This window comes from Hypomesus transpacificus, chromosome 25 (genome assembly GCF_021917145.1).
Source record: "Hypomesus transpacificus isolate Combined female chromosome 25, fHypTra1, whole genome shotgun sequence".
Lineage (NCBI taxonomy): Eukaryota > Metazoa > Chordata > Actinopteri > Osmeriformes > Osmeridae > Hypomesus > Hypomesus transpacificus.
In genome coordinates, this window is record NC_061084.1 from 3261097 (window position 1) to 3281511 (window position 20415).

General features: G+C 39.4%; 2 protein-coding genes across 5 annotated transcripts in view; one reads left to right on the forward strand and one right to left on the reverse strand.

Annotated features, from left to right (window-relative positions):
- focad (focadhesin) overlaps positions 1-20415 on the forward strand; it is a 169904-nt gene that overhangs the window by 130138 nt on the left and 19351 nt on the right. For 3 of the 4 annotated variants that reach the window (XM_047049347.1, XM_047049349.1, XM_047049348.1), the window contains one exon: positions 18854-18951. The exons of the other annotated variant lie outside the window; for it this stretch is intronic. In XM_047049347.1, coding sequence (XP_046905303.1) covers positions 18854-18951 — 98 coding nt within the window. The remainder of the gene's footprint in view (positions 1-18853; positions 18952-20415) is intronic. 4 annotated transcript variants of the gene reach the window in all.
- hacd4 (3-hydroxyacyl-CoA dehydratase 4) overlaps positions 860-20415 on the reverse strand; it is a 48038-nt gene continuing 28482 nt past the window's right edge. Inside the window, 4 exon segments of the mRNA XM_047049352.1 lie at positions 860-1063; positions 1219-1773; positions 1943-2051; positions 2162-2308. Of these exon segments, the coding sequence (XP_046905308.1) occupies positions 1051-1063; positions 1219-1773; positions 1943-2051; positions 2162-2308 (824 nt within the window). The 3' untranslated portion in view covers positions 860-1050.

Here is a 20415-nt window from a genome sequence, read left to right on the forward strand (position 1 = left end):
ACATCAGCGCCAGTAGAAATTTCTCCTGGTAGGCGACACTTTCAAGCGACGGTTAAAAGTGTCGACCGTGACGCCATTTCTGTCGGCGACCTTTTCAAAAGTGTCTGCGACCATGAATGAAACATACAGCAGTAGGGTCGATACAGCCCTATCAACACACCCATGTCGGGCCCATATGGGCTGGTGAGTGGGCCCCATCTGGGCTGCCCAGTTCGGGCCCAGTTAATTTTGTCCGGGGGTTCCATGGTGGCCCAATGTGGGCAAGCCCAGATGGTCTTAAGGGTGGGCTTTACATGGGCCCTAGCTAAAACCCACATGGGCACATGTGGGCTGATTATGGGTCCCTATTCCACCCATGAGGGTAATAACCATTATTATTATGGGCTAACAAATTCATTTTGGGGGCTTATTTTACAGTCCGCCCATACAGTTCTTTAAACATGCTACAATAACAGAGACCAGGAATACAATCAATTACCCTTTTTTTTCATTAAAAAATAAAACGCTTTCTTTCAAGCGTTGCCTGTTGGGCCTGTCTGTTACCCCCCAGGTCCCTAGCACCAATGAGCCACCTGGAGACCGCCTTCTCGGCATCTTTACGGGTGATTTGGCTGGTCCTGGCGTTTTTCTTTAAGCCTCCTGCAAGAAACAGGAATAACGGTCACTTACTTCAAATGTGCCAACACAACTCTCAGCCAGGACTGTAAGGGCAACAATGTTAAGAAAAGCGCTATATAATTTAAGATTATTATTAGAACTACACACATATTCTTGAACACACAAGTTAGGCAACTGAGAGATGTGCAAACACACTGCCCAGCCAGGACAACAAACGCTCCATGCACAATATTTAAAACCTTTCTAGTATCGGTACAACTTAAAACATTATCCACATGCACACCTACCATATATTACTTCATACAATTTTAAGGCCTTGAACTCTCTCTTCCCTTTTCGGCCCACAAAGTTGTACTGCCTGGATAGGCCATGATCTAGGAGGAAGGTCATCATCCTTCTTGTGGCCTCGTCAACAGTTCCCCCCTATGTCAGTCACAGCTGCAACCTGAGGAGAAACAAAGGCAATACAAAGCAAATGTATCTATATTGCTCACTGGAGTATGGGTGTGAGCAATTTCAAGCAAGTTTCAGATCAAATTCACTGCTAGCCCCCCAATAAATGTTAATTGAGTTGCATTACCCTAGGCTTAACATACATACCAGTTCGGACATGAAGTTTGGGTTTTCCAGTTTTTCTTATATGATTTCCACATCCCTAACTGTAGAGGAAAACCCTCTGGGGTAGAAGAGACAGTGGTACCAATGTTGCCACGCTGTTGTAGAAGCGTTTGTAGCATCCTCCCTTGGATTTTTTGTGTCTCTTTCATCTCCTCAAGGATGGTTAAGATGCGAACAAACATGTTGTCCCTGATTGGTCTTCGAGGGGTTGCTGGTACATGGTGACTGATTGAAACAATCGGGCTATCTAAGGTTACCCAGAGGTGGTGGAAGTGTAGGCTTACTAGATAGAGGCAGTGAAAGTAAAGATCTAAGGGTGGATGGAGGCGGTGGAAGTGTTTGCGCAGATCTGAGTTGGATGAAGGCGGTGGAAGTGTCTGCGTAGATCTGAGGTTGGATGGAGCAAGTGGAGATTTCAGCACAGATCTGAGGTTGGATGGAGTCGGTTGAGGTGATGATCTGAGGGTGGATTGAGGTGTAGGCCTGATGGGGCTGCCAGACCAATTGTCATCATCCTCACTGGACAAAATCACTTGCCTAGAAATGTATAATATACAAGCACAATTAATTAGTTAATAAGTTAAAGCATTTTCAAAACAATTGGTTAAAAAAATATACATTTTGGACAATAGGTGACACCACTATACACAGAGTTTGTACGTATTTCCATTTAATATCTACCATTTCATAATTCAAATAGCCTCACCTCTTTTTGCGCTTCCCCTTTCCCATATTCTCTGTAGAATCGGACTCTGTTGGTACATCTGTGTTCTGTTCATACTCAACTAATTTTGTGCTGGCAATTTCATAAGTTGCTTTGGGAGACAGAAAAATGAGTGGCAATTAGTTTCATTTAGAGCAAATTTAAACCGAATCAACAGTGAACTCATCATGTCAGATAATATCATACACATGGAAACATTACCGATTTTTCTCTTGACAGTCAACTTGTATGTCACCCAGTCAGTGTGAGGGTCCTGTTGATCTATGACTGCCTTTGCCATGTTCATCCTTGCTGGTGGCCAGTAGCATTCATCCTCCTCAGGCCCGATAAACCTTTTGGTCGGTACAACTGCCAATCCTCCAATTTATAAATTAAATTATCGCGAAAGGTAAAATGCTTAAAAAAAAACTAATATATACATTAATCATTAAAAGAAACAATAAAATAATAATAATAATAGCAAAGTAGTGCAGGAGTGGCAATGCCACGTATCCAGTCTTGAGTGGCAGTAACACCATTTTAGTTTTTAACTCCTCCACAGGTAACAGCTGCAAGTGTTCAGATATATTGAAAACAACAAAAAGAATACCAAGACATGATAAGACATTGGATAAGTGAAAAAGGATTTGGTAGTTTCAAAGAAATTACACGGGACTTTAACAGTTCCAGAATGTGACAAAATGTTCCGCACAATAAGAACCCTTCCCCCTACAGAAAAACAGTCATCCCCACGAGAGGTGGAGATCAATGTCTGTCCATCATTGTAACGCCTGAATTGTTCCCATGTTGCAATTGAATTAATCATAGGTCCAGAAAAGTGGAGCTGTTTAAGTGGGCTGAAAACTGATGTGGTCTTCTGGCTTGCCACTTTCTGCTTCTCGTGGATCCCCCTGACGAGTTGTTGGACAGGGTTTTGAAGCTCTGTAGCTTTCCATGTGCTAAATTCAAACAAGGATCGTGGTTTCCTTGCAAAATTGCTTATTAAATTTTGCCTGATAGAAACCATATATGCTGACATTACAACAAAACTTAATTTCCGCTGCATTTCAGCGGTCCCTTCAACCAAAGAAATATTAACTTGCGCATTGCCCCCAAGCACACAAGGTGCATATAATCTAACACAAAACTGGTAACTAAACCTATACCCAGATAATTTAGGGGGGAGGCTGACCGTTGGTGCTGTTGATAGCCTTGCCTACCAAATTGCTCATCTATCCTGAGCTCTGCTGATATTTCAGGATAAACCACCTTCCCATTCATGGACTGGTCTTTTTGAGTGCACCTCTCACACCGATAATACCCCATATGGCCTTTGGAGCATTTAAGAAAAACACGAGCAAGTGCATCACAAATAAAAGCATTGGGTGATGCAACTCTAAAATGTACACCGTTGTACACAATACCACTCTGAGAAACGGCTTCATATCTACAATGAATTCTCGTAAATACTCTTGCACATTTACGGGTTTGGATGCACCTGCGTATAAACACATTACACTCTGGAATGTCCTTAATCCTACCCAGAATAGGCCACAGACTCATAATGGAGCTACGGAATAAGGGCAATCCATTGATGTTAATTCGAAGTGTGAGAGCATCAGTCACATTTGCTAAATGTTCTAAAGATGTTAGTTCAGCTATGAGAGTATTTTCGATTCCAAAGTGGTAGTAGGACCCCCCAGCCATATTCGTCACATTGTAAGATCTGTCAGTGGACATGAGTTCTGGCATCCATTTGGATATCAAGGCCCTTCCTCCTTAGGATTTTAAGAAGTGCAGACAGCGCTGTTTGTGGTATATTGAATTCTGCAGCCCACTCTGCAAGCCCACGTGACTTATCATCATTATCATCTTCCAAGTCAGAACATTCAACTCCATGCAAATCACAGTCACTATCACAACCAGGTCTACCTGGCACCCAGTTTTCAGAATCCAAATCATCAAATGAGGAAATGTTAAAATCATTAAAAAAATAAGAGGAATTTTCACCTAAATCATTTGATGAATTCTCAAAACTGTTCTGATCACAAGCATCGTAGAAAGTTTTAGTGGAATCTTCGCTTTCAGTATGCTCTAACAAATCCAGTGGGTATTCCTTTTCAGAATCCTGTGCCAACAAATCATCGATCATAGACTCCTTTTCAAGGAGACGCAAGTGTTCCTCCACCTTCACTGATATTTTCCTCCTTTTAGTTCTTTCTGAACACTCCATTATTTCTAAAAAAAAATAAAATAAAAACCATTTTTGTTTTTAGCTATGATTACAGGGGATTTGGAATGAATCATCTCCTTCTGTCATTTGCGCGTGGCGCTCACTTCCTTAGACCACACAGTGAGCCGTTTATTTACAGAAACTAATATTTCTACCTATCCGTTAAAAATACAATGTACACAGAAGATCATTTTCAAAAATGTTTCTGCTTACATGAACCCGCATAAATCCATGATCCGTAAGCAAACTAACTGTAAACATAGTACGCTCACAACGTGATGTATTTTTTGTTGCATACTGTGATGTTTGAGAACCTAAAACTCAGTTTAGTTCACACGCAAACACAATAACTGAGTTTTCAGAAATCTCCACTCTGGCCGGAATTTTTTGAAATGATCGTTTTTCGTGATAAAACAAAAAATGTTCGTGTCAATGAACGGCCAAACCGCATGAAAGTATATATAAACAGTGCGTATATGCGCTTTTCCTCCGTGTAAACGGGCCCTTAGTCTAATTTTCTCTGGTGCAAGTCCAGCTGTGTTGTGGTGCTCTTAGTCTTTTAATGAGACAAGTTGACTGAATAGTGTCTTGTGTCTCCAGTAATTAGCTAATACGAATCACCTGTGTAAGAGACTAAGTGGCGCGTGTCTGTTTGGTTGCCACGGGGATGGTGCAGCTATGATTGCTAACGCGCTGAAGGCAAAGAATAACAGAAATGTAGCTAGAATCCACACTTCAAACAAGTTAACCTAGACGCAAAACTATACGTCCAATCCCAAAAATAAGAATATTTTCCGAGACCCAAGACTCTGCCGAAACCAGAGATGTCCTTTATATGTCTGTGCAGAAATACGACTACCAGCAGTTTCTACATCTTGTTCTTTTTGCCTTCTCTGACGAATTTGTCACCAGATTTGCATTGTACTTTATGGGGCGAGAGTTGGACTTTGTCTCGCTTTCGTGGGGCTCTGAACAAATGTGTTAGTCTGTTGGATTCCACAGACAACTATCTTCGACCAGCACAAAATTAGCTATCTATCGATCCAAAAACGAAGCATGAAGAGCGAAAATTGTGGCAATGCTGGCAAACTATAAATCTGTTTGCAACGACATCCGAACCTCCCCTAAACTCTAAGCGTTTCCGTCTGCACTCTAGGCTTTCACGTACACACCCATGTAAATCTCAGAAACGGTTTGAAAAACTCATGAAACATAATCAGTGATATAAAAAAAAGTTGAATAGATATCAAAAAGATTAATATTTTTAAATAGTTTAGGGTTTTGTCAACATTTCAAAGTTTAAATGGTGGCTGTAGCTGAAAGATTGAGGAAGAAGAAGGATTGAGTTTTTAATAACTGAAGATTTGAAGGCGCTGAAAGGTGTCACGGAAGAAATAGAAGATAAATAAAAACAAGTTGAATAAAGATTCAAAGAACAATACTTTGAATGCTGCTTCAGCATTCCAACAATTACACATTTGCTCGAACCATTTCACCAAGGAGGGTTTTGAAAACCTTGGACAATGTAAAGCAAGATTTGCTTTGAAGCTGTTGCTGAGAAGAGGTGCGTTCCAACCTTAGTTATGTTCATCACAACCGCAAGCTGTAGGATGATTTTGTCTGTACAATTATTAGCAATGGTAACGTATCCTGTATCTAGCAACTGCCTTTCACCAGTTCTTTCAAATAGATTATCTAGACAGGCGTTAGCAATAGTCTAGACTGCTATTCGTTTTCTGGCAATTTTTGGGGGCAAGCTTCCCTTCTAATGCCGAATACAGCTAGTCTACCTAGAGTCATGCAGTAGCGAACCGTGACTCTTAAACCTTGGCCCTCTGACCTAAATTAGTAAAAACACAATATAGCACGCACAGCATTAAGGTCTACATGAAATTGTGTTGGTCATTAAGCACTATTTGAGGCAGCCCTTGCGGCACTATTCACAGTAATTGTGCATAAGGTAATTGTGCATAATGACGTTGCGTTGGTACATATAGTTAGCATACAGATTGACCCTATTTCATATAGGCTCCCAAAAGATTTGGTTTCCGGCACAAAATTAAGTTCTGGTGTGGGTCTTCCTTTGCCGATTAACTCCAACTTCTCATTAAAAGTTGACCTAGAAAACAAATGTGAAACAATGTCCTCCTCACTAGCAGGAACGTTACTCGTAGCTTCACTTGTGAAGTGAACGAACAGGCTAGCTAGTTTATTAGGCTTGTGATCGCGTTTCTCCTTTAGGTTTTTCCGTTCCCACAGCGGGCGGAACTTGTCATAAAGTTAGCGATAACAAGGCCCACCCATTTAGAGGGATGATATGATTGGTCAATTTTAGTGTCAATGGATGTGAGTCTTTCATTGAATTTCTATCAAGCGGCCCTCTGTAAAATTCATAGCTGGACCACCAATCACAGAGCTAGCTGCATAGCGACAAAATCATACTTAACGTCACTGTGTCCAATCCTGACCGGTTTTTAGCTAACATTCTGATAAAATGCTACTTCAAATATTTATAAAAATGATTGTATCACGATTTCATCTGATTTAAAGATTTCACGTTAAGCTTTAACTTCTCACCTTTCGAGCGAAATATTGTTTAAAAAAAATAGTTAGCTTATCCTTTACTAGAGCCTGTAAAAAGACGCTGGCGCGGGTAAATTAGCCGTGCGCTACCCTTGTCCAAACCCGACCGCACTTATCCTCGTAGTAAACACTCGCCGCTGCTGTTTTTCCGGTGATATTAACTTTATCCAGGGTCACCAAACTGACCATCAATGCTGTCAATATATCCAGGGACGTAGTAATGTCCTCCACAATAAGATATCACGCTTCAACATCTCCAAACTATGCGATAAAATCTCAATTTGACTGTATACCACCACCTGCTTGTTGAACTCATGTCAGTCCCTTGCCCCCCTCCCTTCCTCCCCTCGACAACATATCATCTCACACATGATGGTGTATTTTGGCATTGGCTATACAAAGTAATGTTAAGCTAGCGTTAAAAAAAATACACTTGTATGCTAACCCATAGTAGCAGAACGATGACAATACAGAAACACTTTTTGTAAAGATCATCGCCCAAGCGTCGCCCGAGTGGTCTTTCGGCTTTCTCTCATCAATTTAACTTTCCTAAATTATTTAGACATGTGTTTACATGTCCATATATGTTCATGAAATTTGACACGTAGATTGTTTGGTATGCCTAAAATAATACTACTTACACTTTGCTAGCGATTGCTAAAGAAAATGGTGGCAAAAAGCCCGGAAACTGGCTGTCCAAACCCCGTTCGGGTTTGTGCAATAGTAGTTTAAAGCGGTCGGGATTGGACACAGTGACGCTTGCTAAGGAAGAATTCGAATGGCACTGTGTAAATCTGAATAGTCAAGGGATATGGTTTTAATACAATTTATTTAGACTATACAATTACATATGATTTAAACAAAGTACTTTGTGATCAGTCTCAACAAAAGGTGTGCAAGCCACAAATCGTTCGCAAGAGTGATGCCAACCATCACACATGCACTGCCTTATATAAACTTAAGATCAAATGGCATTCTATAAGGTCAATCAATCAATGTAGCAAACTCCGTGATTGGCTAACTCAACTTAGTGACAGTTTGAAACAATACATCTCCGGTGTGTCCCAAAGTTCTTTGATGTCACAGCTCTCTCCAGAGCAGTAGATAATAAAGCCACAGGGGTTGACCAGTCCAATGGTCAACAGTCCTTTGTGTGACCATCTTCAAACAATACTTTTAATTAACACAAACAATGAAACAGGACACAGTCCTTCTAGCCAAAGTTCAGAGCAACTGTCTCATTGACCCCTTACAGTAACCAGAGGACAGAAGGCCATATAAGATGCTTCACCCATCCCCCAGGGCAAGCTGCCCACAGAGCTATCAGCACCTCACATTCCTTTGAACTCAACTTAATTATCTTCCCTTCCTGTCTCTTACCAATGAACATAGAAGATTATTCCCTTAAAGAATCTGTGACAAATATTGCAACAAAGTCACACAACAATTTTCCTCGAAAGACTCCTGTAAACCCAAATTTGTTAAGTTAAGCTTATCAGAACATGGCAACACCATCTCAGCACTTCCTGTAAACATATTCTAGTTAGTTCATCATTGCTTGCAGGTAATCTAGAAACCTTCTCCAGCTAGTTTCAGCACTAGCATTTCTCTGTGAAATAATCATCATTGTTAGAGTGAACCCCACACATTTGCATACAGCAAGTTGTTCTACAGGTGAAAATAAGAAACTCCCTGTTACCATACCTTTCCCAAATTCATATGTAACACCAATGATGTATTTAACCATCAGATAATGTGTTTAACTCTTTTCCCTTTTATGAATTGACAAGCTTACACTGAAGCAACCAACTTTTGAACCAATCTTTAGAGAATCAAACTATTTTAGAAAACAACCAAATTAAGAATAACCTCAATTTTTAATCTCTTATTATCTTTTCTTAAAAACACTTTAGGAACCGTTCAAATTACTACCTTTATATTTGAGATTCTCTTCTATTTTTCTGTATTTAAATTCACCAAATCAAATCTCTCTTTGTCCAAGACATTAGGAAAACCATCCACTACCCCAAATCAGAATTTAATCTGCATGATTCCAAAATGAAACATAAACCATAAAATGTTCTTAATGTAGCCATTTAACCAAACGTATACCCCCTCTATATTTCTATATAGGTTAGATAGGTAGAACTTCATAACTTGCTTTGGCTGCAGTCCAAAACAGGCTAATTAGCACAAACCATCATAACCACAATTTATCAGACATAATGAGTCTTCCCAAATCATTTCATACCCAAAAGTTATAATTACCCTCTTCATGCACCAATACCGCAATAAAACATCCTCATCACAGCCTAACTGTTCATCCCAAACATTGTGACAGGCTCTGATAAAACACCCAAATAAAACTTAAAACCATATTACAATCAAACTCAAATAAAAGTACATTGTATTAATTTTCTCTTTCTCATTTCAAAACCAAATTACATCCAAAACTCTATCAAACTCTTAAAAACCTTAGATTTTACTTTATTTGACTTAAAATGTTTGCCCATATACTTCTTCAAAGCATATGCATAGTTCCTTTTTCTTTTTAAACCTTTAAATTCACAATTTAACAAAAGTAACATAACCCCATAAAACAAAACCTTGTTCTTTAACTTTTCAAATGTCTTATTAAAGCATGTAATACAGAATACTCCTTTGAATATTCTTATATGTACCAGCCAAAACACCCTTAGCATGCGTAATGCACGGATCTCAAATCTCAAATTGGTGGACCAAAAACCCCAAAATGAAAACATTTAACTTGACTATTTTGTAGTTTGTATATGGTTTAATGTATCACTTCTCACTTTTACTCAAGTCTTACACTAGTCTTTACTCAATAAATCAACTCAAATAAACATAGCCTATCTATCAGCGCGCGTTTTAAACTCGAATCAAACAAGCACTCTGGGACAGAGCAAAACTCTGAAACGTTTTCTTTTTTTTTCTTTTGACAACACAGATGGTTGGCGCTTACCTTCTCTTCACTTATCACCTCTGTAAGATCTCAACGTAACGGGACTCTATTTTAGCCCCACCTTTCTCCATTTCTCCTCGGAATTTCTAACACATAAAATGTACTCAAACAAACAAAAACCTTGTTAACAAATGTATCATCAAAATACTCATCACGTAACATTTTTCAAAAGCAACCAAATTAGTAGCCTATGTAAAACTCGCTCCAAAATCATCTATTACTCTAAATTTGCGTTTTTGTCAATTTCTCAAATTTACATCTGCGCATGCGTCAAACGCTTCCCATCCTGGACCTCAAATGTCAAGCTGTAATTCCTTTACTAGCCTGTACCCGCCGCCATCGCTGTTGAGTCTGTCTGTAAATTTGTTAGCTACAAATGTCGCTACCACAGTTGCAAATTCAACTTCCTGGACTCTCCTCAGTCTCAGGACAGCAAAATGCACTTTCTCCACGTTTTCGTTGTTAGCCATTAGCTAGCTAACAAAGTCACAGCTTTGATCTTTTCCTCTCAGATCCCAAAGCTATCCTAACAATTTGTAACAGACTTTGTTCAACAGGCTGGCCTAAAACGGAACTAAAATCATATCAACCTTTCTAATCACGTCTTCATAACCCTTTACATATTTCTTTAAACAACCATCACATCTGTGAACTTCCCACACAAATGAAAATAAAAACCATCAATTGCTTCCATGTCAATGGATATCTAGTACGCACATGTTAAAATCAAATGTAGATATTACAGTAACCTCATTCACATAACACAAAACCGAAGCAACATTTCCAGATCAATTCAATACGTAGGCCTAAACAAAAAATATTCCTTTAACAACATAAACTGAAATTTCCGTTTGAACACATAAAAACTCTAAAACTATAAACGTTTCAATAACCTTGGATTGTAATTCTTCGAATGAATATCGCTTTCGTTGCCAAAACTGGCCTTTACCAATTATCTGACCCAAGAACCGAAATTTAGCAGCGCAATACCCTACTAATCCAATATCGAATCAAGCTCATAAGATAGGAACTCGGTCTGTACATGATTTCCAAATCAAAAGTATGCCAACTCACAATATTTTCTTAACTTTGACAAAGAATCAGAAACACACGTGTTTTCAAACCAATACATTTCTCTTTTCAACGTCAAATTCTCTTTAGATGAGTGTATTTTTTAATGTATTTTTATTTTATTTTTTAATAACTCATGATGCTGTGGGCCACTGCACGCAGAATGAGCAGTTAGACTCAAGCGCATGCGCCTCTTTTCAAATGGAGAATTCAGCCAAAGAATTAACATTAGCATTTTCAAAAACAGACTGTCTCCATCCTCAAAACAAATCAGACAGATGTAAAATCTAACATCAAATATCGGTTAACACACAGTTGTAAAACAATATAACAAGTCAATCGTCACTCCTCTACCAACGATGTCATAACCGATAAACATCCATAAGAATCTGAAGAGAATATAACAAAGTCTCTCCCAAGTGTTTCATCTGTGTACGTGTGTCAACATAGAAGCCTTCGTCACCAGTTCGGACCTCAACTTCCGGTCACGAATTTGCGAGTTTGCCCCCAATTTCAAGAAAACTTTCAACAGTGATGACACATCTCCGTACATTCACGTCCATAATGCTCAAATACCCCCAGTCAAACCACACATTTTGTGCTCAACATAGATTGACCATTCCTATCCAATCGTGTTGGCCTAACTTTGTGTCTTCAACTTTCCTACATGTTTTCCAACCACATTTTAACATGTTCTGCATTCACTTTGATCAATCGTAACTCAGTGCTGTCCCTCGAGACAGAAGCAATGCCACCCAAGCCTATAACATTCTTAAACTCGTTCAGGGACTCAAACCCTTTTGTACCGGAGAGGACTTTAACTTCTCCTTCCTAGGGACTCAAACCCTTTTGTACCGGAGGGGACTTTAACTTCTCCTTCTTTTGAATAATAGGCAATAGTGCAATAGTGCAAGTCAAAGCACAAGCCGCAATCTTTGCGGGAATCCAAAGCAAATCTATAAACAAATTCCAGGATCCTGCTTTCTTGACTTATCTTAGACAACCGTCTGTCAGAAAACACTTCAGTCGTAAGACAAACGTCTGACCTCACGTTCGTAGTTTGTTCTCGCTTTGCCAGCAAAACCTCCTGCGCATCCACCCGCTAACCCCTACGGGCTACGGATGAATATCCTACCCACCGCAAAGTTTGTCTGCGGAACAGCCATACAATTTGAATCGTGAATCTGTGTGGAAATAGATGACAAATTTCCCCACACTATCTGTTCTAATATCTATTTCTCTTTGACTCTACCTGCCTCCATCCAATTCTGAAAAGCCATCCAATCAAGCTTACATCTATTATTTTCCAAATCGTGTAACAATTTCTCTCTGCACAAGCTTTTCATAATTTCACAACAAAATGACCCCACACTCCGAAATCCACATATATCAATCCATATTTGCATTTGCAATAAACTATCGTTACCATACTTTTGCTTCATGTAATCAATGTTTGGACAGGCTAATTCTGCCTCCAGACCATCTTTAGCCCTATTCATTTTCGAATTACAATCCATATTTGAACACATTGAACCAACAATAACCAACGAAGGAACATAAAGACACAATTACCCCTTCCTTTCTTTTTTTTACTCTCAAATTCCGATTTCACAACTTGTCAATGAACATATACTCTTACCGAATAGCCTACAATCGTAAATTACAAACGTTCAAACCAAAATAAAAAATAATTTAAAATTTAGATTTTTGTAATTTATATATATATCATATTATATATAATATAGCTTTTACGTTGACACCATTAATTACTACCCATACTTATTTTAACCTCAAAAAACATAACTTGCAAGTAAAACAAAAATGAACACGTGCGTTTACAAACTCACTTTGAAATTTCATAGGCCTATACTTCCTAACTTCTTTTCTTTATCTTTTTTTTTTTTTTTTTTTTTTTTACTCAGCTAAAACCAATTCTCACAAGTATACTTTTCCACTTCTCTTCTGGACTTAGAATCATGTAGCGCCTTAGTAATAAATAAGAACTGTTATGACCACTATAAGCCAATACAATTTCTCAAACTATCACCAATCCAACATATTCTAATCCTAGGGTCTCAAACAGACACATAACACGATATCACATGTGAATTTATCACCCTTTAGTGTGTACGTCTACACACTTTCCCTGCATGCTTTTTTACGACTTGACACGTAAAGGATGAGTTCTCCTCCGGCCTCACCCAATTATTTCTTACGACTTTACACGTAAAGGACACAGTTTTCCTCCGACCTCTGCCCAATTATTAATAACCGAATTATTGGCAATAGCCTAAAACCATATTTAGACAATTCAATATCACACAGTGACCAAAAAGAATATCTCACCAGTTCTTTTGAATCCCGCGTCAGCCGCAACGCAATCAGCCAAGCACCCTCAAAACGGCCCCGCTGTCTCCTGTCAATTTGAGGACGGAGGTTTAGGCGGTTTTTATACCGGACTGATCAGATCACCGTCGGAGGGAGACTGTCCGAAGTACGCCAAGCAGAAAATGGATACCCGTACTAGGCCACCAATTGCTAAGGAAGAATTCGAATGGCACTGTGTAAATCTGAATAGTCAAGGGATATGGTTTTAATACAATTTATTTAGACTATACAATTACATATGATTTAAACAAAGTACTTTGTGATCAGTCTCAACAAAGGGTGTGCTAGCCACAAATCGTTCGCAAGAGTGATGCCAACCATCACACATGCACTGCCTTATATAAACTTAAGATCAAATGGCATTCTATAAGGTCAATCAATCAATGTAGCAAACTCCGTGATTGGCTAACTCAACTTAGTGACAGTTTGAAACAATACATCTCCGGTGTGTCCCAAAGTTCTTTGATGTCACAGCTCTCTCCAGAGCAGTAGATAATAAAGCCACAGGGGTTGACCAGTCAAATGGTCAACTGTCCTTTGTGTGACCATCTTCAAACAATACTTTTAATTAACACAAACAATGAAAATGAAACAGGACACAGTCCTTCTAGCCAAAGTTCAGAGCAACTGTCTCATTGACCCCTTACAGTAACCAGAGGACAGAAGGCCATATAAGATGCTTCAGCCATCCCCCAGGGCAAGCTGCCCACAGAGCTATCAGCACCTCACATTCCTTTGAACTCAACTTAATTATCTTCCCTTCCTGTCTCTTACCAATGAACATAGAAGATTATAGATTTCATACACATACATCTATGCATATGACCAAAATTTCCATTACACGCTATAGCTTGCGTTTGTGATGAGCATACGGTTGGAACAGCACCTCTCGCTATCGCTCGGTCGATACATTCCAGCCTCAGTTTGATATTTCCTGGCATGACCAAACGGTCAAGGTTAGTAAGTAGTTTATTATATGGCATTTTTAGCTTCTTTTCATTTTGTAAACTAAAATAAATGGTACCTATAGGCTAATTGTAGCTGGCTCTAAACTCTTCTCACGGTGTGTTTCATGTGTTGCCTAGCAACTCGTTACTTTTGATAGAAAGCGGACAACATGGTTCTGCTAAAATGGCTTTAATTTCAACACAAAATAACGACACAAGTGATTCAAAGAGTCTAGTCTTCACCCTCACTTTTGATGACAAATCTTTTCAGCATTATCAGGGGCCTCATGTATAAAGGATTGCGCAGCTTTCATACCAGAAGATGGCGTACGGGCAAAACTCGAAAAGTACCTATGCACAGAAATATTCACATGTATAAAACCAGTTGTACGCCAGGTCCTGCGCACCTTTCCTTTATAAATCACAATCAACGTGAGATTGACCGCACGTGAACGAGCCACTGACCCCGCCTTGCCTCTTCCCATAAATAGATATGCAGATGCACAGTGAATGCACTCCTGAGGCCATTTCTTTGTCTGAATTACCGTGTTTCTTCGAATAAACGCCGCCCTCAAATAAACTCTGCACAAAAAATGAACGTTAAACTCAGCTGCATTTATTCGAAGAAATACGGTGATTGTGAGATCGAGGCTCTGACAACCGAGTGTGGAGTCGAGAAACTGTGTCCTGTTTGGCGGCCTGTCATCAGGTATTAGCGACAAAATTAAGAAGAAATGGTCCGATGTAAAACTTTAAATGAAGAAATGAGTGGTGGCGCATCGTAACAGCATGGCAGCTATAGGGTTAGCGACATGCATTTCCTGAGTGATTTTGTCGTTTTTTTGACACCCTCAAGTTTAACAGTAGTTATTAAGTGGTGGCGGATTAAACAGAAGGCTATATAGCATTTCCCGTTTTGGGTTTTGGCATTTTGATTTGATCATCCACATTAATGATCAAACTTTAATTTTTCTGATTTTTTAAGTGTGAACGTCATAAACATAGTAGTGGAAACTTTATTCAGTAATATTTGGTGAGTTTCGGCACTTTTCAGTTCGAATTTGCCACGTTACAGAGCCAGACAAGACTTAACGGACCGTCCGCACATTCTCATGTCTGCTCAAAGTTTTCCTTGATGGCCCTCACATTCTCACGTCAAGTAAATCTTTATACATCACAGAGTGTGCGTGAAAACCAACGTACGCAAGCTTTTTGTGCGTACGCAACGTTTATACATGAGGCCCCAGGATAGTAAAACTCAGCAGCTGACTCGTCGATATCGCTCATTTTGAAGCTGACGTCAGAGGGCAATACGGATCCGTATTGACCGGCGAGGAGGGCAATACACGGCTGGCATGACTACCCATTAGCCAATCAGAACGCTCGTACCGTCGTTGCCATATAATAAGAATAATTATCGCCCTATTGCTATTACATTTAATTTGCTAAACACAATTTCAAATTCACAAATTCAGTGCTTGATATAGGGAGCGCTAAAAAGCATGTTTTAAATGGAGCGTTGATACTAAGCATGTCTGGCTTGGTAGCTGGCCAATGCCTAAAGGGGTGCCTAATTGCGGAGAGCGGTACTGTGTGTAAGTGATGTCCGCAGACACCCCCTGTGGATAAAGGGTAGTTTGAGTTTAGATATAGTGACATGGAGGAGAAAGGGGAATAGGTGAGATTCTCTGCAGCGCTGAAGCATGTGATGACAGGTAAGGAGGGCTAAAATGTTCTACAAAGCAGAAATGGGGTGAGTGATAGCTGTCAATCATCCCTATGTTCTCCTTTGTTAAGAGAAACAATATTACTTTTGCTTTGCATAGTATAGTACTCACCTGTACACCTCATCATAAATAATACAATTATTTGTAATGGGCATGGTTGCATTTGCCACTGTTCTGGCCACGTGGGTGGCCCCAAACATGCAGATTTTATCATTTTGGTCCATGTGTTTCATATGGCCTATGTATTCGGCATGGTATGGGATGGGATTTAGATCACAACACCCTTTTTAAATAGAAGAGGAATATGCTTAACGCTGATTCGTCGGTCCTTCAGTGCATGCATATGTAATGACATCATTTAAATAACAAAAAATGAATATCAATTTGCCAAAGTTAGGCTGCTTACATGTCGTTTTCAGCAGCATGTAGTCGTGAATGGGATAGGACTTTGGTGATTTTGCCGGAAAAAGTTCCACATTTATGGGGAAAACCAAACTTGAAATGAATTTATATGTCTTGATTTTCTGTTTTCCCTTTCCCCTTTTGGTTTTGAAACAGAAATAACGCTACTGAACTAGTGATTTCTGTTGTTCTTTTTCCCTGTTTTTCAGTTCTGGTTTTAAAACAGAAAAAAACCATTTGGTTTTGAAACGGAAAAATGAAAGAACGAAGGGTACACGGATTATGACACAGCCCATTGAGTGTTTGGTTCCTTAGGAAGACTCTGAAAAGTGTCAGCATTCCCTGTACAGTCTGGAATACTGCATTTATTCCCGTAGTCCATTTTCAATATGCTATATTGAAAAACGTTCTTCTTTGTAATTCTGTGGAACTACATACAGCACCGCGCAGCAAATTTTGGGGCGTGACCAGAGCCAAAAAAGTGGAGCCCCATTTGGACGTCACAGTGGGGATTTTTTCGAGAACTACTGTTTCACAGCGAAAAAAAATTATTGTGAGATTTACATAGAAAAGAGGTGTCAATGGACTTTGAGGTTCACTGTATGTTCATTTTACCCACTGAACTGTCATTATTCAACTGTGACAAGGTAAATTCAGTTCTGCAATCCAGTGCCCCTTTAACAAAGGGAATAAAGGTCAATAATGAAAGAATTACTACAGTAACTTTTATTACAAAAAGGAGCATGCTGTAGCCCACTACATGTCATCCGGGCTGCCCATAAGGGGGGAAAGCTATCTGGGGCCCAGCCGTGGGAGGGGGCCCAGCCGTGGTGGGGGGCCCAGCCGCAATGCCAGCAATAATCATGCTCGTATTTTAAGAAATCATAACCAATTTATTTTGAAGTGAAATACTCACCATACTTAAAAAAGCAAACATTAACATTGTATTGTTGCTTTAGTAAAATGTAGCCTGTTTCATGATGAAACCCCCCCATCCTAAACATTGTATGAGTTGTTTGTTGTTTAGCGATGTCATTTATTGATCTAAGGTTAAGCTAATAATGTCAGAGTAGGCTACATTTCGTTGCTATGCCAGGACCTGTTCAGAAATGAAGGAAGAGGAGGAAAAAAAAGTAGAGTGCAGGGGCATTCAACCCCCAAATTAAAGTAATACATATTTTTTCCCAGTCAACTCCGAAAGAAGCTCCCAGCCAGGCTGCAGACAAGCAGCAGTAGCCACGATGCTAGCCAAGAGGAAGCTAGTTAGAGCAAAGCTGACACTGAGAAAGTGCATGTTCTGCATTGCTCCATGGACATTATGCACTTTACCTGTAACTTGGCAGGAGGAGAAAGGTCCTTCAGTAAACTCAAAATCATAAAAATGACTTTTGCTCCACAATGAGCCAAGAGAGGCTCAATCACAATACTTTCCATTAGTATGAAATGGCTAAACAAATTGACTTCAAATACATTAAAAAATACTTTGCATCCAGAAAGACAAGGAAGATGGCTGTATAATAGGCAAAGATGAAGGCAGGTAAATTGCATTTAATACTAGAAAATGTGGTGAGTGTGTCAAATTGTTGTGTGTGTGTCTGGCCCGGCGCCACACAAGTTGTTAAGGCCTCTCAGTTATATTTATTTAACTTTGTTTTATCTTTAAATAAGTATTTGTTTTGCTAAAATGTAGCTCCCATCACTGAGTCTCTCAAAGTTTACATATGTTTTATGTAGGAGAGAGCACACACGCGCATGCGTTAATAAGCAGTGTTGGGAACGTTACCGAAAATTAGTAATTAGTTACAGTTACTAGTTACTCATTTCAGAAGTAACTGCATTACTTTACCAGTTACTACATAGACAAGTAATTAGTTAAAAGGGAAAGTAACGTTTGCGTTACTTTTAATTCCCTGCTTCTATTATCAAATGAACGCACACAGATAATTATACTATTTTAGTGTTGCAGTGGCACAGTGTGGGACACGACAACTGTCAAATGTTATATCATTGTATGTTGCTCATTAGTTGCCTGAAGGCAACGGACTCAACTGTTGACATAGGTTGCATGTCTTGACAACATACCTGGCAATCAGTCTGTTTAGTCCTGCCTGGCTTAGAGACTGGAAATACTTCTGTTTAAAATCACGCCCGGGCTGTTTTGATGAAGTGGCTCCGACTGCTTGATCAGCGGAGCTAGCACTGGGTTCTTTCACGATTAGCTTTGTAGAAGCGTGTTGTTTTACTAGGTGCTTGTGAAGATTATAATTACTATTCTTCGCAGAGGATAAGGTTCTCGCACCTGCAACCAAACTACAACTAACCAGTATATTTTTATCCTTAATCTGGACAACGGAAAAATAATGTCGATATTTCCATGACACAATGCTTGCACGGTCCGAACTGTCGGCCATTGTGTGGGCTAAAATGCGGACTTTGTAACGCGTTATTCCCAACACCGTTAATAAGTAAAGACCTATTAGGGGGGGCCCATTCACTGGACCTTTTCAGTGGCCCAGCAATTGCTATGGGTGGCCCTGCATGTCATCATACCAATGTATTTATTCAAGTGTACTTTCTTAGGTGTCTCACAGCGGATGGAGTGGCTCCTTGAACTGATGGGACACATAAGAAATATTGCATACGGAGCCACCGTTCCAAATTGTGGAAATGCCAAGCAGGTGTGTACTCACATTTCTGGTTATTAAATGTGTGTGTGTTGGGGAGGGGCAGGGTACATCCGACACTGACTGGAATGTGAGAGGGCAATCTTTAGATATTGGTGAGAACAGTATTTATTTTGTAATTGTTTTTTGTGTTGCTTTTACTGTTAAACAATATTTCAGCCCCTTCTTTCCTCGCTCGCGTTCTCTCTCTCTCACTACAACGGACCCATCTGTGAATAGCCCCCTCTCTCCGTGCACGCTCTGAATCAATGCGCGGGACGAACCGCTTTTTCGTTCAGAGAAGACGGCCAGAGAATCAATCCGGGGTTTACGAATGGTCAGGCCCGGTCCCAATGTCCACCCTCACAAACTCAAGGACTTTGAGCGTGTTCCTGCTCAGTGTGTGAGAGCTTAGGGCTGTCATACAGTCAAATCATCAAGTGCCCGAGGGTTCTTTCCCAGACATTTTGAGCCCTTTATGTACCTTTTTGGCAGACTTTAGTTAAGGGAATTGCCCACAATTTACAGTGTTGTGATATGAAACACGAGGGATACCAGGGGAGGCCCGGAAGAGAGCAAAAAATCCCGGCAAACTCTCATACAACAATAAGAGGAACGGTAAACAAACAAGCGTGCATGGAAGAGCAACTGACCCTGACGTAAACATAGTTAGAAATAAAAGTTAACATTTACGTTTTAACACAAAGCTCACTGATGGTGCCAGCCCTTACGGAAGGAAAATATATTGCAGTATATTGGAAAATATCATGTGATATATTAGGTAATACATGTCCATATCTGGGATTTAATATTTATATTGTACGGAAATACAAGGGATAATATATTGATGATGAATATATTACTAATATATTATAAACTATAATATATATTCATGTAATATATTGCAATATATTGCAGAATACAGCAATGATTGCCGTTTTCCATATATTGCAACATATTCAACATTAACATATAATATGTGTTTATATATCCCAAAATATATGCAATTTTATATCTATAAATTCCACCATAATATATTCCGATTTATATGGGAAAATGTATTGGTAATATATGTAAAGATATAGTGTCACATGTATGTTTAATATATGGTAGAATATATTAGAATTATATGTAAAAAAAATAGTTGCAAGCAGCAATGGCGAATTCCTCCTTCAAAATGGCAAAATATAGTAAAATTGACATAATAAATAGTTACACCGGGATTACCCAGACAACTAAAAACTGTGTTGTAAAAAAAAAAAAAAAAACGCCTATGTCTGGGGTTGAACCTGGAACCCTTCGTTTATCGGCACAACCTCTTATCCAATTTAGCCATTCCAAGATCTAGACTTTGCAGTGTTCAGTTACTGAATAATAAAATAAGACGTTTCTCCTATGGCAATCATAGTCACATTTGGTCCAAGCTAAACAGCTCTAATTCAGTCATATTTTCACATATTAGGGTGAAACTTTGCAGGG